At 40.3% G+C, this 24,955-nt stretch overlaps 5 protein-coding genes and 1 pseudogene across 10 annotated transcripts; 3 read left to right on the forward strand and 3 right to left on the reverse strand.

The window, feature by feature from the left end:
• Window positions 1-417: 417 nt before the first annotated feature.
• Window positions 418-4,268, reverse strand: LOC126623571 (internal alternative NAD(P)H-ubiquinone oxidoreductase A1, mitochondrial-like). Its single transcript, XM_050292486.1, has 9 exons — window positions 3,908-4,268; window positions 2,563-3,245; window positions 2,204-2,417; window positions 1,933-2,093; window positions 1,768-1,833; window positions 1,521-1,684; window positions 1,308-1,422; window positions 951-1,130; window positions 418-840 (listed from the first exon to the last, which is right to left on the reverse strand). Exons 2-9 carry the CDS (start codon window positions 3,157-3,159, stop codon window positions 688-690), a joined length of 1,650 nt encoding a protein of 549 aa, XP_050148443.1. The 5' UTR covers window positions 3,160-3,245; window positions 3,908-4,268; the 3' UTR covers window positions 418-687.
• A 1,180-nt stretch (window positions 4,269-5,448) lies between these two features.
• Window positions 5,449-7,947, reverse strand: LOC126623581 (endonuclease 1-like; annotated as a pseudogene).
• On the reverse strand, window positions 7,910-12,898 carry LOC126623578 (endonuclease 4-like). Of its 3 annotated transcripts, none has more exons than XM_050292496.1 (10): window positions 12,750-12,898; window positions 11,316-11,692; window positions 10,768-10,948; window positions 10,416-10,526; window positions 10,268-10,323; window positions 9,874-9,957; window positions 9,617-9,709; window positions 9,412-9,479; window positions 9,258-9,331; window positions 7,910-8,659 (listed from the first exon to the last, which is right to left on the reverse strand). In XM_050292496.1, the coding sequence occupies exons 2-10, from the start codon at window positions 11,427-11,429 to the stop codon at window positions 8,538-8,540; spliced, it is 903 nt and encodes a 300-aa protein (XP_050148453.1). In that variant the 5' UTR covers window positions 11,430-11,692; window positions 12,750-12,898; the 3' UTR covers window positions 7,910-8,537. The 3 variants fall into 3 exon arrangements, with proteins under 3 accessions (XP_050148453.1, XP_050148454.1, XP_050148452.1); XM_050292497.1 differs by lacking the exon at window positions 12,750-12,898 and adding an exon at window positions 12,578-12,664 and having other exon boundaries at window positions 11,316-11,486; XM_050292495.1 differs by lacking the exons at window positions 11,316-11,692; window positions 12,750-12,898 and adding an exon at window positions 12,407-12,672.
• On the forward strand, window positions 11,719-15,380 carry LOC126623576 (uncharacterized). Of its 2 annotated transcripts, none has more exons than XM_050292492.1 (6): window positions 11,719-12,021; window positions 13,916-14,095; window positions 14,198-14,279; window positions 14,352-14,459; window positions 14,624-14,782; window positions 15,013-15,380. In XM_050292492.1, the coding sequence occupies exons 1-6, from the start codon at window positions 11,770-11,772 to the stop codon at window positions 15,207-15,209; spliced, it is 978 nt and encodes a 325-aa protein (XP_050148449.1). In that variant the 5' UTR covers window positions 11,719-11,769; the 3' UTR covers window positions 15,210-15,380. The 2 variants fall into 2 exon arrangements, with proteins under 2 accessions (XP_050148449.1, XP_050148450.1); XM_050292493.1 differs by lacking the exon at window positions 11,719-12,021 and adding an exon at window positions 12,847-13,098.
• A 1,860-nt stretch (window positions 15,381-17,240) lies between these two features.
• Window positions 17,241-19,947, forward strand: LOC126623579 (uncharacterized). The gene is made up of 5 exons (XM_050292498.1): window positions 17,241-17,471; window positions 18,190-18,519; window positions 18,611-18,733; window positions 18,852-19,142; window positions 19,549-19,947. Exons 2-5 carry the CDS (start codon window positions 18,256-18,258, stop codon window positions 19,753-19,755), a joined length of 885 nt encoding a protein of 294 aa, XP_050148455.1. The 5' UTR covers window positions 17,241-17,471; window positions 18,190-18,255; the 3' UTR covers window positions 19,756-19,947.
• Window positions 19,948-20,798: 851 nt separating this feature from the next.
• Window positions 20,799-24,955, forward strand: LOC126623572 (ADP-ribosylation factor GTPase-activating protein AGD5-like). Of its 3 annotated transcripts, none has more exons than XM_050292488.1 (11): window positions 20,799-21,191; window positions 21,982-22,040; window positions 22,237-22,327; window positions 22,468-22,522; window positions 22,619-22,709; window positions 22,827-22,996; window positions 23,091-23,456; window positions 23,600-23,773; window positions 23,899-24,131; window positions 24,215-24,273; window positions 24,441-24,955. In XM_050292488.1, exons 1-11 carry the CDS (start codon window positions 21,141-21,143, stop codon window positions 24,598-24,600), a joined length of 1,509 nt encoding a protein of 502 aa, XP_050148445.1. In that variant the 5' UTR covers window positions 20,799-21,140; the 3' UTR covers window positions 24,601-24,955. The 3 variants fall into 3 exon arrangements, with proteins under 3 accessions (XP_050148445.1, XP_050148444.1, XP_050148446.1); XM_050292487.1 differs by having other exon boundaries at window positions 20,805-21,191; window positions 23,597-23,773; XM_050292489.1 differs by having other exon boundaries at window positions 20,822-21,191; window positions 22,827-23,022; window positions 23,159-23,456; window positions 23,597-23,773.

The raw sequence follows: 24,955 nt of genomic DNA on the forward strand, positions 1-24,955 counted from the left end.
CAACGGGGGGAGTTTCTCTGGCCGTCTGATCCCCAAGAGGGGTCAGGTGAAGGTGGCTATTGTGGGGGTTCTGCGTCACTCTCTCTCATCCATTTTCTCTGCCAGCAGCCGCCGTGGCGGCGGCCGCTGTGAATCCGGCGATGCTCATCACTTCTCTTAAGTGGTCAGATCAGATCATGTGATGGTCAATCAACCAGTCCAGATTTTTGGTGGAAGAGTTGTACTTTTTAGATGAATGTGTGACAGGGAAGGGTAAAGGTTTTTTTAGCTCTTTTCTTGCAACAAAAGGCTGTAAAATTTTTGTAGTTTAAACATTATGATGAGTGGAATATGTTTTAATACTCTTGGTTTTTTTATTTTTTATTTTATCCTTTTTCAATCCGGCCGTTACAATATGAGCATCCAACTCAAAACTAATTGACGATGAATACAAAAATGCTCGAGATCTTTTTGAGTATCAATGCTACAAAGTGGACGCGAGATACTCTGAACATCGACAATATTTTGCAACAAAAGATTGAGAGATCGAGTTTAACCTGAACCAAATATTTCACCCAATTCAACAAATTGAGGGATCAAGGTCTTAAGCCTCTTAACATATGTATTTCGAATAGGCGAAACGAGGAGCGTGAAAATCACTAGCCTATAACATATGGCAATGTGTGTGGTGTGACTTGTAGCATCAACCTATATTCTTGAGTTATCTCTGCCAAATACAAGAGTAGTGGCCCAGTTCACTGCAACATAGAACCTGTTCCTCCAGCTGACAACACGCGTCAGATAAGCGGAGCGCCAAATTAACCAGCTGAGAAATCCGGCAAGGGATATGCCCTTTGCATCCTGCAAAAATTTAATCAACAGGTTAAGGAAAATGCTTGGTAGAAAAGCACTTTGAAAGTGCTCGGCGGAAAAGCACATTGCCCTTCAGCATAAAGGCAAAGAAAATCTACCTTAGACTGGCGCAGATCAACCAAAGCCTTATAGCCTCCAACTGTTGCCATGCTTCCTAGGTGCCTGTACACAAATTGCTCCCCGAGAGGAATGTCTTTCGCGCTGAAGGCCTTCCCGGCATCCTGCTTCCCAATCCTGTTAAACAACTCCACCAGATACTTTCCTTCCCTTTCTGCCACCTATTTGAAACGAAGGGAACTTGGTTAGTTCTAAGGTGGCTTCACATTTGCTCATTTGCTCTTTCTGCGTCGATCTATCAGCAAGTTCAAAAGTCCGAATTCGGTTGAAAGATTTTACTATAAATTGTCACTTATATATAAGGAATGTGTAATTTCTGGAGCAAACTAAAAGTTAACCTGAGCTAAAGCCGGAAGGACTGGCCTCCCCGTCTCCTCGAGAAAACCGGCACAATCTCCCAGTGCAAACACATCTTCCACTGAAGGAACCCGCATCCACCCATCGACACCAATCCTGTGTCACTCAAGAAAAGATTATTTTAGATCCTTGCTCCATTGAACATAAAAAAGAAACCAACCGAAAAAAGAGCAGAGAAATGCTGGTGGATATACCTTCCGCCCGGGGACTTTGGAAGATCGAGTTTTTTCACAAACTCTGAGGGACCAACGCCGGTAGACCAGACCAAAAGGCCATATGGAACATCAGTGCCATCGTTGAGAACTATCTTCTTCGGATGCACTTCTTTCACAACGCCTCGCATAAGGCGAACGCCAACCTGGTGAAAAGGTCCACATTTCAAATCCATCCCAAGAATTAACAAGAAGTAGCCTTCAGTATTAGAAGGCAGACCAAACTTACCTTGGTCAAGTGATTTGTTGCGTATTGCCTTAACCCAACATCGAACGATGACAAAATCTCATTCGCCTGTCACAAAAAAAAAGAAGAGAAAAAGATCATTGGTTTCATAATTTATCTCCGCAAGAAGCCAATCCATAAATATATGTGAGAATTACAAATAAGTACCTCAATGAGAGTGACTTTGATGTAATCCTTAACGTGACTAAACCGTTCTTGTACATCTTTCATGATGAAATCGCTCAATTCGCCACTGAACTCCACCCCTGTAGGGCCACCTCCAATAACAACACAATGCAGGACGCGTTTCCTTTCTTCCTCCGATATGCCTGCGAAGTAAAATGCATAAGATGTTAGAGGTAGGAACACTGATTCTTGGCAATTGTCCTCACTCAAGTCCTCGAATATCTGTATACTCTGAGACGCATATAACACTCACCTGGATGTTCCGAAAGCATGAGGTTCAAGAGAAGCTTCTTCCTAATCTCTTGGGCATGATTCACCTCGCGGAGGAAAAATGCATGTTCCTTCACACCCTTGATGCCAAACGTCAGGGGTTCAGCTCCGGCAGCTATGATGAGTTTGTCATACGCTACTTTGAACCTGTAAGGTTCATGAGATAAACCGCCATTGCTAATTGTCTCACAGTAAACCTAGCAGAAAGGAGAAGATTAACCTTTCTACTGATATGACTTAACAATGCTGCACTAGTCAGTGTGCCATATGTTACGACAACTGAACTATACAAATATTTTCCAAATTCGAACGAATCCAGTTGATAACTATTAATTCACTCACCTCATGTTTGTCAGTGTCAAGGCCGACGCAGGAAGCCATGTAAAAGTATGAACTGGGACTCGCTGCCAATGCAGATTGTATACGACTAACAGGTTCAGCTACCGAGCGAAATTCCAGGGTACCAACGCAAGTTGAAGCAAGCAAAGGAGTGAAGACCATGTGATTTCTCGGCGATATGCAAACAACATCATAAACCTTGGTGTCTAGTCCTTTGAGGAATCGACATGCAGCCCAGCCAGTACCAAGGACCACCACTCTTGGCTTTTCACTCGGCCTGGTTGCTTCTAGTCCCGGATACTTGGGGTCATTACACTCCGAATCAGACTCATCAACAATCCTTTCCGCAGAAGGGAATTGATAATTCGGGGTTATGCTTATTCCCCTGCTCCAGAAACTATTGTGATTCACCTTCGAAATGCTGGAGAGGTACGAAAGATTGTTGTTTCTCGTCTCCCTTTCAAGTGAAGATACGGAGCAATATTTACGTGTGGATGCTCGCTCACACAACATATCCTTCTCAGTTGTGCGCGAAGATGCTCCTGATGGCGACCTTCTGAATCCATGTCGAGCAGTCCTAGCAATCCTTTCGAATGCCATGTTCAGATTGAGTACTTCCCCCCGAAGCAAGAGTGGCAAGTACTCTTTGAACCTCCTAAAGGATACCAAAATGGTGCGTGCTCAACCTGTTGAGATTGAACCAATGGAAGTGAGCTACGAAAATCGCTACCACTATATACAATTGAAGGCAGAAATATTTATAGGTAAGCTGAACTGTCGCTCCAAACAGATGATGAGGTGAAGACAACAGGCAGGACAATTAGAGCACCACTCCAAACAGATTATTAGCATTTGACAGCAACTCGTGTCGAAAATACTACTTGGCTCGAAAACATAAACCAGTTGTATTTAGCCACAAGCTGATGGGGGAAACAAAGAGAAAGGCTCTTGTAAATTCAGGAGGAGTGAAAGATCATAAAAAGCAGTAGTATAATTCTATGCATTGCGTATAGACATTAACATTTAATTAGCACACAAAACACAGATCACACACACAAACACACCCGCGCTTGATCGCTTGTATCAAACATTAAAAAAGAACCCGGATGAATCCATACAGCCAGATTCATGAAATTTTAAAAAATTCAATCATTTGGCTAAAAAAATTGTATGGCATCAAAGCAACAAAGCTATATAAACATCCCTGCCAAAGATCAACACCAAAGGCACAAAAAAAAAACGACCCGAAAGCGAAAAAATACAGACTTTCAAATCCAGAAATCAAACTCAAATCTAACAGCAACCCATCGGCATCGTGAAGCAGAAATTGAAGTAAAAGAATATTTACAGTAAATTTGGAGCGATGAAATCAATGAAAGTTGCTTGCTTTGGAATATCCAAGATTCTTGGAGCAGCTTCTTAGGACAAAAAACGAAAAGGGTTTTCGGTGTCTGTTTATATAAAGTTGGTGGGAGATCACAAAATATAAGAACTGATCTGGAAAGTAAAGGTTTGGGAAATCAAGAGAAAGTTGGAAGGGCACCGACTTGCGACGCAAGGAAGGTTGTTGGGATTCGATATGTAAATATTATTAAACATTAGGCAGTAAAAGAGTGACTAAAGTCCATGGTTGGCATTTATATTTCACTCTCTGGGAAATCAAAAAGTGGAAACTGGAAAGGAAAAAATGCAGAGGGAAAGGAAGAGGAAGAGAGTGGTAGACAGTACGACGAGCGTATGTAACACATTGCGGTGTCGTTTTGTTCAGTGGGTCCCACTTTCATGAACCATTTTCCACGAATGAGTATCCTCTTCAGATCTTCTTTACACGTCTGAGAATTTTCCAATCATATATGTTCATTGTATATGATCGGTTTTCATCAATTACCGTTTATATTTAATTTTAAATAAAAAGATTTACAATAATTTTTAACCGTACAATATACGATAAACGAATGTGATTGAAAATTTTTCATAATCCTCACAAAAAGAATTCGAAAAGGATGCTCATTCATTTTCCCCAGCTGTATGCGTAAATTCGAAAAGGATGCTCATTCATTTTCCCCAGCTGTATGCGTGTGAGTGTAAAACCCTAAGCCCGAGTTGGTAAGTGAGAGAGGAGACAAAAAATGGCGGTCGGTCAAGATTTGAGGTAGGTAGGGCGTGATTGAGTACAGTACAACTGTCTTGTCTCCCACAATTTCAGGGCGTCCTTTTGACTTTGCTTTTCCTAAAATTTTATGGGTCTCAGAAAATGGGCCCACTACTAGTACCCAAAAACCATAACTCAAATTGGGTCTATAACTACGAGGGCCAATCCAGGTCTTTTGATTGTTTTTGTGTGGCGGAAGTCCTTCGAAAATAAGTTTTGTGGTAATTTTTGGAGGAGAAATGCGAAGGGAACTCTCTCAAAAGAAAACTTTTCGTAAATTCTTTGTCATCTTATGTTTTTAGCATAATATTTTATAATGTAAGCACGAAAATTAACGTTAAAGTGTGAGATGACAGAGAATCCATGAAAAATCTCACTTTGGAAGAGTCCCATTAGCATTTCTCTTTTTGGAGAATCACCCAAAACCTATTAAAAATTGTGAGTTAGTGCAGAGTTTTTATTTGAAAAAATTGTATTGTTGAGTTTTGGAAAGCTCTTGCCTATTAAAAAAAATGTTACAAGCTATTTTGAAGCCGTTTTATCATTTATCAAGCCACATATGTGCTTTTTTTCTTTACTTTTCAAGTTAGAAAAAAAAGAAAGGAAAATCAATAAAAATATATGAGTTTGTAAAAAAATGTGATTCCTGATTTCCCGCAAGATCATTCGTGATTACTCCATTTTCAACCTTCGATTTGGAACTATAAGAAGAAGGGGGGGGGGGGTCGGATAACATATTTATAGCAGCTTATAGCACATTGGAGGCAACATACATACATTAGCAATTTGAAGTGAAATAACAAGTTTTCAAATACGAAAGTACAAATTTTGGTCGATTGCCTAATCTTATAGGAAACTGTATAAGGGAGAAAGAATAACCAATTGAACTTTAAATTAGAATGTCAAGTTTTCTTCTAGCTAGCTAAGATCCTAGCCAGGCTTCAATCTTCATGCTTGAGTTTGATCATCAACTTCCGGTTAGTTGATTAGGTTAGGTGGGTGAATGTGATACGTCGTCATCAACTCCTGTATCTTGACTGGAAGAGAAGACGCGGTTGAGGATGGCCGCCAAGCGAACCCCTCCTTGAGCAATCCTCTTCTCCACCACAGGTAGCCGAGGAAGGAAGTAATCCTCTAAAATTTTCAAACACATCATTGGTTGGTTAACAATTTCGTATTGAAATTTGGAAGTGAGTGTGTGTGTAACGTATGTACACTGGTAAAAATGTGATTGGGCGTATATACCTGTAAGAGTATCACCCGCCTCAACGCCCTTGTAAGCCCACTTGCAAGCTATGTTTATACTCTCCGTTGCATACCTATACATGTACATACGTAACAAGGTATTCAACACTATCATCGACCACCAAAATATCAAGGCTGTGTATGTACGTACGTGCATGTATGTGCTCAGTACGCATGAGACCATGAACGTTGATCAAAGCTTACTTGTTTATACATGAACGTTGATCATCGCAGTGTTTCCATGATGTAACATCATCAGACCAGATTCCCTGTTAGCATAGTCAATAATTCAGTCGCATAATTCCATATATCGATCGATCCCTTGTAAGTTAATGAACATTGGTGCTTACATCTGTGATGTTCGCCAGTATGTCTTGTAGGAGGAGTTCCATGTCTTTGTCATAATAGTCCTTCATAGCTTGTTGTATGATCTCCCTATCCCACACCTGCAGAAACAAGAAGTTTTGATTTTTAATAAAGAATGGATGTTCGTTCCATAGCCGGACTACTATTTGGTTGTTCCAACTTCAAGGGCTTACATGGTGAAGATTGGATTTGTGCCTGTACCAACGCAAGGCTATCGTGTTTCCTCCCTCATCTGTCGTGAACCCGACATGCATTGGCTGCCAAAGGACGCACAAAGACGATCAGAAACATAAAAACTTGGCAGAAATTCATATAAATTATATCCCAAGAGAGAGGTAAAAAATAACATTCATATTTGTTGGAATTGCCCACGGGTATGTATATTACCTGATGGATATCTCCCATAAAGTGTGACAAGAAAAGCAAGGCCTCCGTCATATTATCTGCAAAGATCCAAATACAAAAGAAACTATCATGCTTTTGTCGTGGAATACAAGAAACTAACGATTGACAAACCCTAAAGCAATACAATCAATCTATGCATAAAAAAAATCGGGGTTTCTTACACAGACGGTCAGATGTTCCTTCTGTGTAGTGTGAAAGTTGAGAGGTGAAGTTTTGGACGGCACCAGCAACACACATGTTCTTCACGCCATGTTGATCATGACAATCCCCTATTTTTTCAAAAAACCAAACTTTGACTCAACGTTGCTTTCTTGCCAATCAAGCGGTACTAAATACTAATTAGTCAGGGGGAAGCTTACTTGAGTAGTCAAAGGTGCAAGCATTATCTGGTGTGTCGATGAAGTGAAGCGGGCTAGTCCACTGGTATCTGTACCAATGCCTGATCTGATCCGGCCATACGCAGAGAGCTGACAAGTCGCCATCCACGTAGTGAGGTAGTAGATTTTGAACAGCTCCTGCAGCCTCAGGCTCTAGGGGTGCCTGCAGTTTATCACTAATTAGTGAAAGAGAGGACACTTGAAAGATTAAGCTTCTTTGAAAACTCAAAATCTAGAACTGATCAGCCTTTTGCTTGTTTGCTTTTTTGTTTCCCTTTTCTTTAGGGCATGTAAAGAATGGGGTAAGTTGGATTATCAAATCAAAAAAAGAAATAAAGAATTAGGCGTGTAAATTACTTTTGAGTAATTGCTTTTACGGTTTTTTTCTTTTGGACATAATTTTAACTTGGATTTCGAGGCAACTCATTTCATAGAAATTCTCTCGTGCGGACGCTAATGATGCTCATCGGGTCTGCGTGGCTAGCACCATTAAGGTCTGCATAAGAGACTACCTCGCTCATTACCTGTGCAATTCAGCACGTCATCATGTGACCCTCTTTGCTCCATCCTTGAGCCCTTGAAACCATAAAAAGATCGTACCCAGTGCACAAGGCTCCCGCTTTACGCAGGATCTGGAAGAGGTGAATGTCGGCTAGCCTTACCCCCATTTATGGAGAGGCTGCTCCCAAGTCTCAAACTCGAGACCTACCTCTCATGGGCGAAAGCACTTGCCATCGCACCAAGTGCGACCTCTTGAGCCCTTGGAACCATAATGCAAACAAAAACCAACAACAAAACAAACCAATGAAGGGAAAATCCCCCAAAGCATCTATACTTCTCCATCTTATTATGTTCCTCAATATGTCGACAATATACATACAGACTATATTTATAGGCCCACCAGAAGGACTTGGTTCCTTATATTACAAGACATCAAAGGTGTTCCATGAGTATAAGTTTGGTCTTCCAACTAAATTACCTTTAATGTCTTTATTTAACTAAATTAAGTACCCTAAAAGTCTTACATGAACACAAGCAAGGTGGAGGAGCATATTCTGCAGAGGATATTCTGGACATCAGCAGCATCGTAGGGATAGGCTGAGAATTAGGTTAAATTGCACTAATAGTCACTCTATTTTACTCGGATTTTCACTATCATCAATACCGATTATGCTGTTTGTCCTTGCAGTTTCATTTTGTTTTTGCTAGTCCAATCCATCAAGTTGGTTTTTTCTTTTTTTCATCCATTTTTATGCAGATCTCATTTGAACAGATCAAGTTACATGGAATTTTGCTTTATTTGACGGATTGGACTAACGGGCTAACAAAATGAAACTATAAGGACAGAAGTGAAAATCCAAACACACTAGATGGACTATTAGGGCTATTTCGCCTAAGACTTGGCTAGTTTGGTACATCTCTATCCTTCCTCTTCATGCATCAGCAATTTGTTTTGCTTGGGAAGAGAAAATACGATTGAGGGTAGCAGCCAGGCGGACCCCACTTTGAGCTAGCCTCTTCTCCACAACAGGTAGCCGAGAGAGGAAGTAGTCATCTGATTAACAACAAAATTAGATGAGAATATGCCAGTATCAAAAGATAATGATGATCCACTTCCATGTGATGTGGAGAAAAAATGGATTAAAGAAGCCAGAAATGTGATTATATAAACATTTGTAGGACATGCAATTATGCAGGTAGGTTGTCATTGCTGCAATATTCAACTATTCGAGAAGAGCTTACACGCAACTGGACATGCAATTATGGTGACGGTATTCCAAGTCAATCATGCACTGTCATGCGAGAAAGTCTAGACACATGATGGGGCGTGATAGGCTTGAAATATTGCCACAACAATGCTGCAGGTGTAGTTTTTTTCTCCATTTTCACACCAATAACTCCACATATGTTATCTACTTTTCCCTTGCCAAGGAGAGACTTAAAAAGCTATGTGAAAGTTAAAACACATGAATCGTAATATTGTATATTGGTCCGGGATGCCATGGACCATGGTGCCAACCCGAGGGTTCCCCTTTCCCAATTGAGTAAACGAAACTTACAATGGGAATTTGTTTGGTGCTAAATCCAAACCTAACACTGCTTACTAGGCCTTGTTATGAAAGAGAAAACATTTATCAGAAAAGAGAACATACCTGTCAGTGTGCTTCCAGGTGTGGCATTTCTGTAAGCATATTTGCATGCCAAACTAATGCTTTCGGAGGCATGCCTGCATGACCAAAAACAAGTCAAATCATATCTAAATATGATGTATCGAGCATTAAAGAAACAAAGAGAACATTTACATACTCGTTCGGACATACAGTCTGATTATTTGCACAAATCTTCCATGATGGTATAACATTGAACCAACCATCCTACAAATAGTAATATACAGATAAACAGAAAGGAGAATATAGGTATCGCATTGCAGCAGATGATGTGTACTATTTGTGAGGACAAAAAGCAGAAGAAACTAACAAACTAAAACGACAACAAAAGATGAACATCATACCGTAATATTCCTTTCAATGGCCTTTATCATGATTGCAAGATCCTTACTGTAGTATGTCTTTACAGCAGATTCAATGATCATATTATCCCAGACCTGCAATAACACCATTTTCACAGGATCAAACTACATGTTGCTTATAAAATGACATAACAACAAATAAGCCATTTTTCTCATTGCAAAGTCTATCTGATTGTTGTTTCAACAATCATTCTCGTAAAAACATAAAGCCAGAAAACAGGTGGAGATTTAAGGCTTACATGGTGGAGATTCGTCTTCCTGCGATACCATCGGACTATTATTGTGTTCCCGCCTTCATCTCCAGTGAAGCCAACATGTAGGGGCTGTCACAGCAAAAGATGAATTTTCTAAGAAAAATGAAAGGCATCTTTTCTTGTACAAAATTTTGCAAAAAATCTATAAACCTCTAGTCTAAACCATTCAAATAATGTGTTTCATTAATTTACACCGCTTCATTTGGATAAACTCTACAATGTGGATGGAAAAATCATATACATACTGAAATTAAAAATATTTAATGAAAAAAAATGTAATATTTGTTTTCCAAGAAAACTTTCAAGTAGTATGCCATCGCACTGTTTGCCTTTTAAGTAAGACAGTAAAAGCTTTTATGTATCAGTACAAAGAACAAACCTGATGCACGTCCCCAATAAAATGAGACAAGAACATAAGTGCCTCTGTTAAGTTGTCTGTAAACAGAAAAGGGAGGAGGAATTTGGTAATTACTAAAACAAACAGTTATATGTTAGAACGGAAGTTATATAATAATATGGCTGCTCACATCCTGATTCTGAGATGGACTCATGGTAACCCGAAGAGAGTTGCATCGAATAGTTGTAAATCGCTGCAGTGACACACCTATCTTTATGTCCAGCAGAGTCATGGCAGTCTCCTATTCAAGAAGGGCAATTATCTTTTATTTTCAGATTGAACTTAAACTTCGCAATCACTGATCAGTGATCACACGTGCACCATAGACAACAGCACGCACAAGCTACTGAATTAATAATACAGGCCAAAGTATTCCATATTAGAGAATCTCACATTCATATACTTAGAGAAACATTCATAAAACGTAAACCATACCACATTAAAAACTAGCATCAGTGAACCATCGAAAGTTTGCGACTTACTGCAGTATTTGTAGTTACACTTAAAATCCGGTGTGTCAACATAGTGCAAAGGACCACTCCATCGCCAATGGTAGCTATGACGAATCTCGTCAGGCCAGGAGCAAACTTCTGCAAGATCACCTTTGGCAGATGCCGGTAGCAACTCTTTCACCGCAGCGAGAGCCTCTTCACTCAGAAATCCCTGGACAAAGAAACCGATTGAGCATCATCCAAATTAAGCATGTAGCAATTTTCATACCAAATTACCAATGATATCAATCCAGTAACACACCTATTCATATTGATCAATTCAAATCTTGTAGCATCCAACATATTTACAAAATACCAGAGCAAAAAACTTGCACCTTTTCCAGTTATAAATTTTCATAAATTTCCCAGGACCTATCACGCAGCCTAAATTATTGAAAAATCAAAGAAAGATACAAAAGTAACTGAATTTTTAAATTTATGGCCAAAATTAAGCTCCTAATTTCATAAATTTCAGTTTTTTTTTTCTATATCAAATTACAAATATAGCCAAAATCCCAGTGTTTTAGCACAAAACTCACCTCTGCAATCTTGCAAATTGTGTAGTGGCCTTCTTTGCCCCAACCCAGAATTCCTGGCACCAATAGCATAGACCCAAGCACCCTCCAAGTCCACCAAAACCCAGTCCCACCCATCACTGTCACAGCAGAATTAAGCTAGAAAGAATCAAAATTTCCCGAGAAAATCAATACCTTGAATTCAACCACTGTTTGGCTGCTGAGAAAATGTGAGGCCCAGAACTCTGGTCGGATTTGAATTGGAGCTGTGACAGCGTGACTGGTGGTTCTATTTTCTCAGAAACCAAGCAAAGGGGAAAAAGAACCAACCATCACAGCCCGACATGTCGTTTCCTCATTGGTCCCTCAAAAGCTGTGCCACGACATGTCGTTTGCCCCACCTCTTAGTTTAACCTTCCTCTGTTGCGAACGTGCCAGAGTCCTGCAGTCAGTGGGAAGCTCAAAGTTGAAAGCTTCAATGAAGGCCGTAGTGATAACGTCTCCAGGTGGGCCCGACGTCCTGAAGCTCCAGGAAGTCGAGAACCCACAGCTCAAAGACTATGAAGTTCTGATCAAAGTCGCCGCCACGGCGGTGAACCGGGCCGACACGATTCAGAGGAAGGGGGCGTATCCGCCGCCTCCGGGTTCCAGCCCCTACCTGGGACTCGAGTGTTCTGGAACCATCGAGGCCGTCGGGAAACACGTGTCGCGCTGGCAAGCCGGTGATCGGGTAATTTGAAATTTGGATTTTTGTTTTTGATGTGTTTGGTTGGTGAGAAAATGGTGGGAAAGTAGAAGGAAAGTAGTTGTTTGGTCATTTGGGTGTATGCATATATTGAATGAAAGACATTTGAGAAGGTGGTCTGCTGTTAAAAATTTGAGCTTTTTCTACAGATATGTGTTAGGCTTGAAATTTTCCCAGGACCTATCACACAGCCTAAATTATTGAAAAATCAAAGAAAGATACAAAAGTAACTGAATTTTTAAATTTATGGCCAAAATTAAGCTTCTAATTTCATAAATTTCAGCTTATTTTCTATAACAAATTACAAATATAGCCAAAAAAAGAATAAAAAAACTCAGCCAAAATCCCAGTGTTTTAGCACAAAATTCACCTCTGCAATCTTGCAAATTGTGTAGTGGCCTTCTTTGCCCCAACCCAGAATTCCTGGCACCAATAGCAGAGACCCAAACACCCTCCGAGTCCACCAAAACCCAGTCCCACCCATCACTGTCACAGCAGAATTAAGCTAGAAAGAATCAAAATTTCCCGAGAAAATCAGTACCTTGAGTTTAACCCACTGTTTGGCTGCTGAGAAAATGTGAGGCCCAGAACTCTGGTCCGATTCGAATTGGAGCTGTGACAGTGTGACTCAGAAACCAAGCAAAGGGGAAAAAGAACCAACCATCACAGCCCGACATGTCGTTTCCTCATTGGTCCCTCAAAAGCTGTGCCACGGCATGTCGTTTGCCCCACCTCTTAGTTTAAACCTTCCTCTGTTGCGAACGTGCCAGAGTCCTGCAGTCAGTGGGAAGCTCAAAGTTGAAAGCTTCAATGAAGGCCGTAGTGATAACGTCTCCAGGTGGGCCTGACGTCCTGAAGCTCCAGGAAGTCGAGGACCCACAGCTCAAGGACGATGAAGTTCTGATCAAAGTAGCCGCCGCGGCGGTGAACGGGTCTGACACGATTCAGAGGAAGGGGGCGTATCCGCCGCCACCGGGTTCCAGCCCCTACCTGGGACTCGAGTGTTCTGGAACCATCGAGGCCGTCGGGAAACACGTGTCGCGCTGGCAAGCCGGTGATCGGGTAATTTGAAATTTGGATTTTTGTTTTTGATGTGTTTGGTTGGTGAGAGAATGGTGGGAAAGTAGAAGGAAAATAGGTGTGTGGTCATTTGGGTGTATGCATATATTGAATGAAAGAAATTTGAGAAGGTGGTCCTCTTTAAAATTTGAGCTTTTTTCTACAGATATGTGTTAGGCTTGAAATTCATCAGGGCAGTGTGCCCGCCGCTTTGCGCCCATGTTCAAATCTCTTACTTCGTAGGTTATAGTAGTTTATGATATCGTCATTGTCAAAAGAATCCAGATTTTAACATTCAGTTGACTAAATAAGCTGAAACTAATATGAAAAATGAATCATATAAGGAAGTTAAATTGGGGTGATCACTGTTTGAATTTGCTTGAGTTTTACTTTCTATATATAGGACAAGGTAATGGATTGATATCCTAGTTTGCCCATCAAAACTTTTTGGGGCAATGCGTTGAGTCTTGCAAAACTGGAAAAGGAAGCGGTTTTTGCTTAGCTTGTTCATAGTGCAGGTCCCAGTTGCATATAGTATTTGGCTTAAGAAGAAGCATTGGACTGGTTGGAGTTCTTAACATGAGAGAATGGTCGGGAAATAAATTGTATCGCTTGAGGAGCCGGAGACACCCCGTATGCACTTAGTTTTAGACCTAAGATATGCATCTTTAGCGTTTCACTGTATTTTACTATAGCCCTTTGTTCCACTCTGGCAGTGAAATAGGATTTGAGTCTATGTTTTCCCCCAAAGGGTTTATTGATTCAAGTATAGAAATGATGGATGCAGTGTACTTGAACCGTGTCATCCTGTGTTGTGCAGGTGTGTGCTCTTCTTAGTGGAGGAGGGTATGCCGAGAAGGTGGCTGTTCCAGCAGGACACGTTTTTCCCATCCCACCTGGTATTTCTATGACGGATGCTGCTAGCTTTCCTGAGGTGGCATGCACTGTTTGGTCGACTGTATTTATGATGAGTCGGCTTTCTGCTGGTGAAACATTTCTGGTAACTTCCAGACCTACTTTAGCATACGTGATAAGGTCGATTGCTTTCTTCGTCTGTGATGCATCGCTTTATATATCACTGAACGACCTGCTAAAATCTCAGGTTCATGGGGGCTCCAGTGGAATTGGTACATTTGCGATTCAGATAGCCAAATACCAAGGAGCAAGGGTTTTTGTCACAGCGGGTAAGCTGGCGTTTTTTTTTTTGGGCATAAAATCAGTTTTTCATGTTTATTGATATAGATCTTGATCTCCAGGAAATGAGGAAAAGTTAGCTGCTTGCAAGAATCTTGGAGCCGACGTATGCATCAATTACAAGACAGAGGACTTTGTTGCACGGGTGAAAGAAGAAACAGGCGGCAAAGGTTTGGTCACTTGCATCAACACCCTATTAGTCATCCCCAAAAATAGATTACCATACCTTTTAATTTTTATTTAGTGGTGCTATGGGGACATTCTTTTCAAAAAAAATTTTTATTTAGTGGTGCTATGGGATGAGAAAAAACATATTGGTATACAACAATGGCAGGTGTTGATGTTATCTTGGATAGCATTGGGGCAGACTATTTCCGGCGGAACCTTGACAGCTTAAACTTTGATGGGAGGCTTTTTGTTATTGGGCTCATGAGTGGTCCTGTTACAGAATTAGACCTTCGTGCTGTGCTTTCAAGGCGTCTCACCATCCAAGGTAGTAGAATTTATACTGGGTCTTAGTAACATGGTTTGGACATTCGAGTTTGGGTTTTCTCATTTAAGATGTTGACGTAGTTTAAGTGATATGCTTTCAATCAAGTACTGATTTTTCCAGTCATTAGTGACATTGTTCTCCTCGCATTTGCAAAAAGCTTTTGTGCGTTATGCAATCTAATAATTTGTGGTAGTTACATCCTTATATTATATGGTTGGTTGTGTATGCAGCTGCTGGCTTGCGATACAGAAGTCCCGAGAACAAAGCGGTAATTGTTAGGGAGGTGGAGAACAATGTGTGGCCAGCAATTGTTGCTGGCATGGTGAAAACTGTGATATCCAAGTCTTTTCCGTTATCTGAAGCAGCGGAAGCTCACCGGCTCATGGAAAGTAGCCAGCATATCGGAAAGATACTGCTCGTTGTATGATTATTGTAATCAAGTGTGATCAAGCGAACAATATGGTTTAGACCTCGTGATGTCGGGTCTAGAATAACGCTGGATGCGCATATGTGATATCGCAATGCTTATGTCGTCGTACACATGTATTACGAGAATAAATTTTCGTACAAAAGACATGCCATTTGAACATTTACATAACGAATACTATACGTATGTAGAGATGGATCATGAGATTCTGACCAATTAGAGGGATGGCGCCGATGGATGGCAGGCGGCTAATATAGCAGTTGAATTATTTGAACAAACTCTCTCCCGTGGTTCATGTCCAGGAACTGGTGTCGGCCGCCACGGGAGCACAAAAGGGAAGACAATACCTCGTTCGCGCAGCACAGTTGAACGTGGCAATGTGTTGAGACGATTCAAGATACAAGATATCCCCATCATTTGGGTCCAAAGCAAGCAAATAAACCTTGTTACCAAGGCGGAGGTCAAAATTATACAGGTTCACTCTGCCTGTTAAGCTCCAAGAGTATATGCCTGCTGCTGCCTCATCATCTTTCACGTAATCCCAAACACACACATCACGAACAAACCTCGACTACCTAAAGTGAACTGGCACATTCGCACACAAGATCCCGATGATGATCTACTCAAATCTAGGAAGTCAGATTGTACTGCATCTTTACCATCATCTCCGCATCCACCACCACCAGCAGAAGCAGCAGTACTAGTAGTAGGAGGACTCGCGGGAGGAGGGATACAGTTGTCATCGTTGGAGTAGGGATCCAAACCAAGAACAAGGCCATTGCTGCTCAAGAAGTACAGCATTCCATTGAAAACAACTGCCGCATGCCTTGGAACCAAATTACCAACACAAAATCTTGTATTTTTTTGGGTATAACTCAACTCTTTCTGTCCAGTTACAAGTCTCAGAAGCAAAAAACTCCGTTTTGATCTGGCCGAGGGATGAATTATATCCTTCGTCTCTATCATCAGGATAATTATTCGCACAACCTGTAACTATGCTGATCGTCCCAAACACGATGTAGGGATTGCACATGAGTCCAACCAACGACTACTTTCTTGGTGCATTGAGGAGGGGAAGGGCACCCCATTGCATGGTGTATGGATAACATATGTAGTAATCCTGTTGAAACCACCTCGTCCCGGTGCATAAAACTACAATCGGTTCACCCCCTTCAGCTATTGTCTTGACAGGCCCTTGAAAACAAGGGAGGAAGCTCAAAGAGAAGTTACGCCGCTGCCGGTCGCCGCGGTGTACTTTTTCGGCACCCAAGGCTACTCGGACGTGGTAAGGCCATCTCCAACCGACCTAGCCAAAGGGTCATAGGGCTAAAAATAGTCCATTTTGACACGAAAACCGTCTTCAACCGAGGACTAGGCCAAAGGGCTCGTGGTCCCCACCCAGCCAAAAATGGGAGAACCAGCCAAAGGGCTGGCCAAGAGTAGCCAGCCCTCCAGCTCAACCCATTTGAATGCCAACGACTACTTGGCGTCAGCATGACGCCAGCTAGCAACGGTTAGCTGACGTCATGTTGCCGCTAAGTTACATTTGAAATTTGATTTTTTGACAAATTTAAAAAAAAAAAAAAAACTCATATAAATACCTAAGCCATTCCTATTCCTACACCATTTCTCACATATTTTTCACCATTTCATACTATCTTACCTCATTTTATTTCAATTCTTCACATTCTATTCTCTTACTCTTCCAATAATCTTTCCTTCAAATTTTTCAATAATTTTCAAATGGCCACATCTGCAATGAAATGAAGATGAAGCTCTTTGCAACGTTTATAGACGGAGAGAGTGTAGATTTGATTTATATTCAATCTTATTCGAATCTGACGACTGTTACAATTTTAAATATATATTTAAAAATTAAATAACATATATATTTTTTATTTCGGTTCGGTTCGGGATTACCGAACTAACGAAAACTTGAGATCGATTTCCCGTACCGAAAATTTCAGTTTTATTCGGTATTGGATACCGAATTATTTGGGAATTTTTCGGTTCGGTTTGGGATATTTGGTATTTTCTTCCGCCCCTCTCTGAGAGATTGAGAGGGTTCGCATGTGATAAATGGGCAAAGCATTCAGCTTCCGATTACAAGACAGCAATCGGCATGGACGCTCACTGATCCAATTCAAGTAACAAGCTCAAGTGGGTCGGCGAGAATCCCATTCCTTCACTTAAATTTCAGCACAAACACAGAAGGGTCTCTCAGGTTTCGTGAATTGGATCCACTCAATTACTCGGATTCGGGTGATTTTCTTCTTCTTCTTCTTCTTTTTCTGCTCCTTCAATTCTTGTAACTTGTATACAATCTTTATTTAAAGACCTTAGCTTTAGTACGATTTCCGGAACTAGTTAAAACTGTTTCAGAAAAACCATGCTCTTGCTTTTTTGTTCTTTCACCAACTTTCAAATTCGTTATTTAATAATCTTGTTTTTCGCTATGATAGTTTCGATCAATCATGGGTTTTCTGTGTGAATTGTCATTGTTTTAGAAAACTCAGACGAAATGCTGATATGTCTTGTGAAATCAAGATGGTTGTTTTGTTGCAATTTTCAAGCTTTAGAGGTATAATGGTGGCCAATTGGCTATCTGAACTAAAATCTTATGAGGAAGTGAAAAGTTAGAAAAAGGGTACTCTCAATGATCATGAATTTTTCTGGTGTAATTGAAATAATCATGAATAGCGGAACCAATTGTAGAGTTTCGGTCTCGAATCTCGATAGTCTTATTGCAACATCCTTAACAACCAATTCTAGTGTGAAATTTTGGGGTAAGAAGTTAACAATGTTAGGCAATTCGGAGATTGTAGTATGTAGACGCTTGCGAAGATATATGTTGATGGAGATTGTAGGTGCCTATTTGAGGTGTTGCTCCTGTAAATGTTTACTTTGGTAGGCATGCTTGAATATGCATCACTTGGATCTGTCTGACTTTTATACCTTCCACATTGAACTTAACATGTAGAATCGGAGGATCATTTAATATTCTTTGGGGAGATTGCAACCTTGGTTTCCATCCAACTGCTGAATAATGGATTTTAGTACAATGGATCGTGCCCAGTTGACCCTGCTAGGATCCGCAGGTTGTGTGATGCTCACAATGCATTTCACAATACAATTAGTGTCGCAACATCTCTTTTACTGGAAGAACCCGAAGGAGCAGAAGGCAATAATAATTATTATTCTTATGGCTCCTATATATGCAGTTGACTCCTTTGTGGGTTTATTGGATATTAAGGGAAGCAAAACATTTTTCATGTTTTTGGACTCTATTAAGGAATGTTACGAGGCTCTGGTGAGTGCTTTCAACTTCATTATGGTTTTTGTATTGTCAACTGTCTCATATCGCTTGCACAATTGCTAACTTCAATTGTCCCTACTTCCAGGTGATTGCTAAGTTCTTGGCTCTTATGTATAGTTATCTGAAGATATCCATAAGCAAAAATATCGTGCCAGATGAAATCAAAGGAAGAGAAATTCACCACTCGTTTCCCATGACTCTTTTTCAGGTACGAGTTAGCCTTATGCTGTTTCAATTTCCATCGCAATGGATATGTAAGCATAATTCTTTGTGTATGTTAAATCTATCATATAATAACAGATACATTGTGGCTTTACAAACTGCAGCCTCGCACTGTTCGGCTAAACCACCAGACCCTGAAGCTACTCAAATATTGGACGTGGCAGTTTGTCATCATACGCCCAGTTTGTTCTGTTTTGATGATAACTCTACAAGCGTTTGGGCTGTACCCCAGTTGGTTGAGCTGGACCTTCACTGTAATTCTTAACCTTTCAGTTTCTTTAGCGTTGTACTCTCTAGTGCTGTTTTACCATGTGTTTGCAAAGGAATTGGCACCGCATTCGCCCCTTGCAAAGTTCCTGTGCATCAAGGGAATTGTCTTCTTCGTCTTTTGGCAGGTACGTCTCGTTCATTCTTTTGCATGCGCAATTTGTGTATGCAGCCTTAGAGAAAATGCAGCCAAGGATATAGAATGTGAACAAATCCACAAGGATACTGAGGAAAAGGATATGAAACCCCGTCTATAGGATATCCTAGCTATTAGTATTATCTATTGTGGTTGGTTTTGGTCTTTTGAACATGAAACTTATTTTACTTGTTCCAAACTGTTCGCCGAATTTGATAGAATTACAATCTAAGAGTGATTATTTGCAACTTTGGTTTGTCATTCTCGGGTTTGTAACTGATCAGCTTTTGGTTAAACGCCACGTAAAGATTATTTTAAGGCCAATTATCGACTTAACTCACTCTATAAACCTTTGATTGTGCCATTTATTAACACACAAGGTTTTGATCCAATTGTAGGGAGTGGTCATTGACATATTAGCTGCTGTGGGCGTCATTCGATCTCACCATTTCTGGTTAGATGTGGAGCACATCGAGGAAGCTATTCAAAATGTCTTGATATGTTTGGAGATGGTTGTGTTTTCGGTTCTTCAGCAATACGCGTACCACGTTGCTCCTTACAGCGGAGACGTAGAGAAGAAGATGTTTAACAAGAAGAGGGAGTGATTCGAAGCGTTCTCTCGTGTACGTGAATGCGATTTTTGGTTTTCCGTGTGTCAATATTTTTACCTCCCAGTCATATTACCTGGGTTTGGATTTGGATCAACTCTGAACTCTCTCATTCTTTGAAGATGAGGTGTTCAATTAGTTCGTTTAACAATGTATTTCTCAAAGATAATATTTTATATTTTGTGTTTAGTTGGTGTTCATAATTGATGATTTTAATTTTTTTTTAATGTATATATTGTTGGTGTTGGTACAACCAAACCGTAGGACCAAATTAATATTACAACCATGCATCAATCATAATGTGTAGTGAGGAGTGTCACATCCCGGTCCGGGCACCCACCACATCTCGGGTTCGACTTCGTCGTAACATGATATTGTCTGTTTTGGGTTCTGACCATGCTCTTACGGTTTTGTTTCTAGAAACTCACGAGAACTTCCTAGTGGGTCACCCATTCTGAGATTGCTCTCGTGCGAACTCGCTTAACTTCGGAGTTCCGATGGAACTCGAAATTGAGCTCCTAAAAGGCCTCGTGCTAGGTAGAGATCATAATATACATATAAAGCTTACAGGATCCTCAACCATGGATGATGTGGGATCTTACAAGGAGAGTACTCATGCCATGAAAGTCATTCTCGTCAGCAAGAGATCCTAGAAGGCAGTAACCCACATCATAATCATTGCATAATTTGTGCATATTTGTACCTAATAAAGTAATTAATTACAAGTCATCCCTTTCTTGCTTATGAAAACTTGGTATTACCTTGGTCGTTGCATTGGATTTTGATTTAATCCACCTAATCTAAAGGAAGGAGAATACTTGGTTTATGTATTGTGTCAATATGGGTATATATTATGCTGTCGAGATGAATTAGATAACCAATCTATATTTTCTACAGCATAACACATCAGGCCGAAATAAAACGTATTTCCTCTAATTACAAAAAATTGGTGGTATTTACAAGGTAGAGGTTGCACAGGGAGCGGCAGATTGTTTTGTTTTCTTGATCGACGGGAGCGGCAGATAAGAGGGTTGGGACTGAATAAAAGGGACTAAAAATATGTATGATTGTCTGGTCGTTAAACCAAACAGTGGAGTGGAGAAGAAAATTCCAAACGAATGAAAAAACTGAGGACGGCGCCGTCAAAGGCCAACAACACGCGTGACGCGAAGAGAAAAGGCCAAAAATTCCATGCCACCTTCCAAACTCCAACACACAACGACGACATCATCAGCAAGGCAAAGCAAAGATTCCCACTTTTCCCATTTCCAGAAGCACAAACAAAGACGCAACCTTTTTTAGAGAGAGAAACAGAGGAGAGAGAGAGTTTAAGAGAAAGAGAGAGAGAGGGGGTGTTTGGATAATTGGGTGGCAGCAGCAACATGAACCAGAAGGCTAGCGTTTCTAAAGAGCTTAATGCAAAACACAGAAAGGTCTCTCTCTCCTCGTTTTTTTTACTCTTGTAATATCAAGTTCTGTAATTTTCTCCACTTTTTGGTTCAAAGATTTGATTTTCTCTATTATTTTTACTCCAGTTCTGTAAACTCCATTTCCGCAAGTCCTTGTTATTGCGGGAATGGAGTTTTTGGCTTCGTAGGTTTGAGTTTTTAGCTCAGCATGAATTAACAAATATGTTCCAAGTTGGCTATGGCATAATACCTTGCAATCTTACGCCTTGTTTGGTGTGAAGGATTAGATGGGATTGGATTGGACTGGATAGAGATAACTGCTAAATTCAATGTTTGTTGAATGAAAAAAAAATGGATGTCGCTCCAAGTTTGCTTCTAGATGGAAAACTGTAATTGGGTTTATGTGCTTTAGTGATTTATGAACTTTTGCAGTGCTGCTTTTTTATTTTGGCTGAGCAAACTGGGTTTTTATAAGTCATGATTTTTATCGGTTTTGAAAATTTCTTCAAAACCCATCAACAATTTTATTTTTGATCATTGTCACCGGCCGTGTAAGTTTATCTTGCGCTGCCAGTCTCAAGCCAGGAAAGGGCATCAGGTAATCAACAGTCGGCATTCATTTTTTCCACATCGAATCCTTATGATATTGTTACCGCCCAGTATTATTCTTAAAATACCCTAGAGTGACTCTTAATCTTATTTTGGCTACGACACTATCTACCTGAGCTAGAGTGGATGTTCATCTTATTACCTCTGATTTGGTTTGGTCTCATCTGTTTTTTTTTATTTATTTTTTATTTTTTTATGTATGTAGATATTGGAGGGTCTTCTTAAACTACAAGAGAACAGAGAATGCGCAGACTGCAAAACCAAGTGCGTATCTTGTGACGAACCATTGAGATTAGTATTTTTTTTCATTAAATCATAAGCACACGATAGGTTGAATTGCAAAGAGCAAGGGGAAGAAACCGACTAATGCAAACTATTTAGTTTTCACACTGCATTTTGGTAAAGGATTATTTCATCATTAACATGTTGTATGAACGGGTAACTTCTTGTAATGTTGCAGAGCTCCACGATGGGCTAGCGTGAATCTTGGTATCTTCATATGCATGCAATGTTCAGGGATCCACAGGAGTCTTGGGGTACATATATCACAGGTATAATTTTCGGCTATGCAAACTTTGAATTCATTTTCCTGTTTGTATAGTGCTCAATTCCGTATTTTCTGCGTTATGCTAATGAATTTCGGTTCAATTTTTTTTCCTGCATTATTCTGATGATTTGGATGCTTTTGTAGGTGAGATCTGCCACTTTGGATACATGGCTCCCAGAGCAGGTTGCGTTTATCCAATGTAAGTACCAATGCTGTTTTACCGGCTTCTTATCATTCTGGTGGGAGTCGAGTTTGAAATAATGGTACAAGTACTGAAATTCATTTTGGTTGCTAGCTATGGGAAACGATAAAGCGAATAGCTATTGGGAAGCCGAGTTGCCTCCTAAGTATGACAGAGTTGGAATCGAGAATTTCATTCGAGCAAAGTATGACTTCGTTTTTTCTTGGTTTAGATTCTTGGTATATGTATGATGCACTACTAGTTTTTCATGATCGGTTCATATTTTGGGCTTAGGTGTTTGAGTGCTTATGTTCTCCATTAGGTATGAACACAAAAAATGGGTTCCTAGGGATGGAAAAGCGAAATCACCTGCGAGGGTGAGTGAGGCAAAGACTTCCGTGTATAGAGCGAGACCTGAAACTAGTACTCAACATGTCCATTTGAAAAAGATGGAACAGTTTTCCGAGGAGCAGAAAGGTGCTCGTACACACAGTACATATAACTTGACAACGCAGCAGGTAGATTTTATTCGGTTATTTCCCTCTCGATTGACAACTGATACATATCATGCTGCTTGTTGTTTTAGTATATCTCTTGGTTCCTTTCTCTGTTGATGGTGTTGATGAAAGTAAGCTTGTTGGTCTTGGTGGACAGATCAGTCATGATCCAAAACCACAAGCACTTGTGCAGAAACCAAAACAACAAGAACTTGTGCAGAAACCAAAACAACAAGAACTTGTTCAGAAACCTAAACCACAAGAACTTGCACAGGAACCAAAACCAGTAGTCTTGAAAGTTGAACCAGCAAGTGAGGCGGGTAGTGTTAGGCCCGTTTCAGTACCAGTTAAAGTGGATTATGCTACTCATTTGTTCAATTTGCTATCCATGGAGGAAGCTGTAGAAAATGACTCGGTGATATCTGCCAATACGAATACATTGGCTGGTAACCACGGTATGTTTCTTTTATTTATCATCATGAGAGAACTGTTGCTTCATTATCTTGCGTTCCATCGATGAAAACCTCCAAATCAATTACATCTTGCAAGTTTGGCTTTGGCATTACCGCTGACCTCTTACCTCTTTAACATGCAGCAGTTGAAACAAAGTTGACAGAAGAGAAAAGTAAAAGGCCAGAATCATCCGAAAGCAAGATTCAACCAAAATATGGTGGTCTCGAGGATTTATTTGTAAATCCAACTCCTGACACTCAACCGTTTTCAATGAAACCTCAGAATTATGTGCAGAATGACATTATGAACTTATTCGAGAAGCTATATGTTGCAAAGTTGTTTAGCATGCCATATCTAACTATCGATACAGTGTTGTGGTAGAATTTGATCTGTCGATGAACTATGTAGGTTTACGTTTAACAAATTTCATATTGGATTTTGGGCAGTCCAGTGTGGCTTCTCCATCCTCTGTGCATCAACAGCAACTTGCAATGCCATACCAACAACAGGTATTACCCATGGCGACTGTGGCGAAATCTAGTGGTTCCCATTCCGCTCCTGCAAACGTACAACCTGGCTCCCATTCTATCCAGCACTTACCCACCCGAAATGGGCAAACCATTGGTCGCCAAGTTCCTGGATACCTGGTACCTGTTCATCCTCAACATTATCCTCAGGTTGTTCTTATGACAAAGCTTACAACTAGTGTTTTCCATTTGATGTTCCATCTCTTAACTTGTCATTGCGTTTCTTGCACCAGACTGGAAGCAGCTATCATACACGTCCGGTAGGGAATACAGTTCCTTTCCAAACATCAAGGTACACATTATATATCAGTTCGACATGATCATGATCAATTCACCCTATACTACAATATAGGCCGGTATCTGAAACCATATTATTCAGACTGAAATATTTTTTGAAATTAAAATAATGAAGAACATTGATTAACCATGTGATTTTTTTGTGAAACTTTTCTGTTGCAGCATGTACAGGACGAGGCCAGTAACACCAATTAATGGTGTCACAAACATCAGAGCTAATGGATTTTCATCAGCGTCACCAATATCTTCTTTCCCTTCAACTAAGTCAGGAAGCGATTTCGATTTCTCATCATTAACTCAAGGATTGTTTACCAAACGGTGAGCAGTTGCTCCTGCTGCGAGTAAAACGAGCCGCTCCAATCAATCATCAGTGATTCTACAGAATGAAAGAAATTGATGGAGAATTATTGGAGCAATAGTATTTTAGATGATTCCTTCCTAAGATGTTGATTTCAATTGTATCAGTAGGCCTGTCTCAGTAAATTTGGGTTCATATTGCTTGGAATGAATTCACCTTCTTTTAGTTGCTTGTAATTAGGCCTTTTCATCTCTGTTAAATGACGAAAACTAGGATTAAACGTGTTCATCCCAGCACGCGAGGTCAAGTTCATTCCCTTCCCCTTTATACAGATCACGATTGACTAAATACGATTCATATTCATTTTTGTTGGTCTTCA

The sequence above is a fragment of the Malus sylvestris genome, chromosome 5 (genome assembly GCF_916048215.2).
Source record: "Malus sylvestris chromosome 5, drMalSylv7.2, whole genome shotgun sequence".
Lineage (NCBI taxonomy): Eukaryota > Viridiplantae > Streptophyta > Magnoliopsida > Rosales > Rosaceae > Malus > Malus sylvestris.

Excerpts from the sequence above, each read along its gene's own strand:
- LOC126623571 (XM_050292486.1), bottom strand. The coding sequence starts at position 3,159 with ATGGCATTCGAAAGGATTGCTAGGACTGCTCGACATGGATTCAGAAGG. Across the intron at positions 1,834-1,932 it reads TCAAAGTCACTCTCATTGAG|GCGAATGAGATTTTGTCATC; the intron begins GTACTTATTTGT and ends TTTTTGTGACAG. Across the intron at positions 1,131-1,307 it reads TCCTTCCGGCTTTAGCTCAG|GTGGCAGAAAGGGAAGGAAA; the intron begins GTTAACTTTTAG and ends CGTTTCAAATAG.
- LOC126623578 (XM_050292496.1), bottom strand. The coding sequence starts at position 11,429 with ATGGGTGGGACTGGGTTTTGGTGGACTTGGAGGGTGCTTGGGTCTATG. Across the intron at positions 9,332-9,411 it reads CAGACTGTATGTCCGAACGA|GCATGCCTCCGAAAGCATTA; the intron begins GTATGTAAATGT and ends TTGGTCATGCAG. Across the intron at positions 8,660-9,257 it reads ACCTGGAAGCACACTGACAG|ATGACTACTTCCTCTCTCGG; the intron begins GTATGTTCTCTT and ends GTTGTTAATCAG.
- LOC126623576 (XM_050292492.1), top strand. The coding sequence starts at position 11,770 with ATGAAGGCCGTAGTGATAACGTCTCCAGGTGGGCCCGACGTCCTGAAG. Across the intron at positions 12,022-13,915 it reads GCTGGCAAGCCGGTGATCGG|GTGTGTGCTCTTCTTAGTGG; the intron begins GTAATTTGAAAT and ends TGTGTTGTGCAG. Across the intron at positions 14,280-14,351 it reads AAGGGTTTTTGTCACAGCGG|GAAATGAGGAAAAGTTAGCT; the intron begins GTAAGCTGGCGT and ends CTTGATCTCCAG.
- LOC126623579 (XM_050292498.1), top strand. The coding sequence starts at position 18,256 with ATGGATTTTAGTACAATGGATCGTGCCCAGTTGACCCTGCTAGGATCC. Across the intron at positions 18,734-18,851 it reads TTCCCATGACTCTTTTTCAG|CCTCGCACTGTTCGGCTAAA; the intron begins GTACGAGTTAGC and ends TACAAACTGCAG. Across the intron at positions 19,143-19,548 it reads TCTTCTTCGTCTTTTGGCAG|GGAGTGGTCATTGACATATT; the intron begins GTACGTCTCGTT and ends ATCCAATTGTAG.
- LOC126623572 (XM_050292487.1), top strand. The coding sequence starts at position 21,141 with ATGAACCAGAAGGCTAGCGTTTCTAAAGAGCTTAATGCAAAACACAGA. Across the intron at positions 23,457-23,596 it reads TACATTGGCTGGTAACCACG|CAGTTGAAACAAAGTTGACA; the intron begins GTATGTTTCTTT and ends TTTAACATGCAG. Across the intron at positions 24,274-24,440 it reads GTTCCTTTCCAAACATCAAG|CATGTACAGGACGAGGCCAG; the intron begins GTACACATTATA and ends TTTCTGTTGCAG.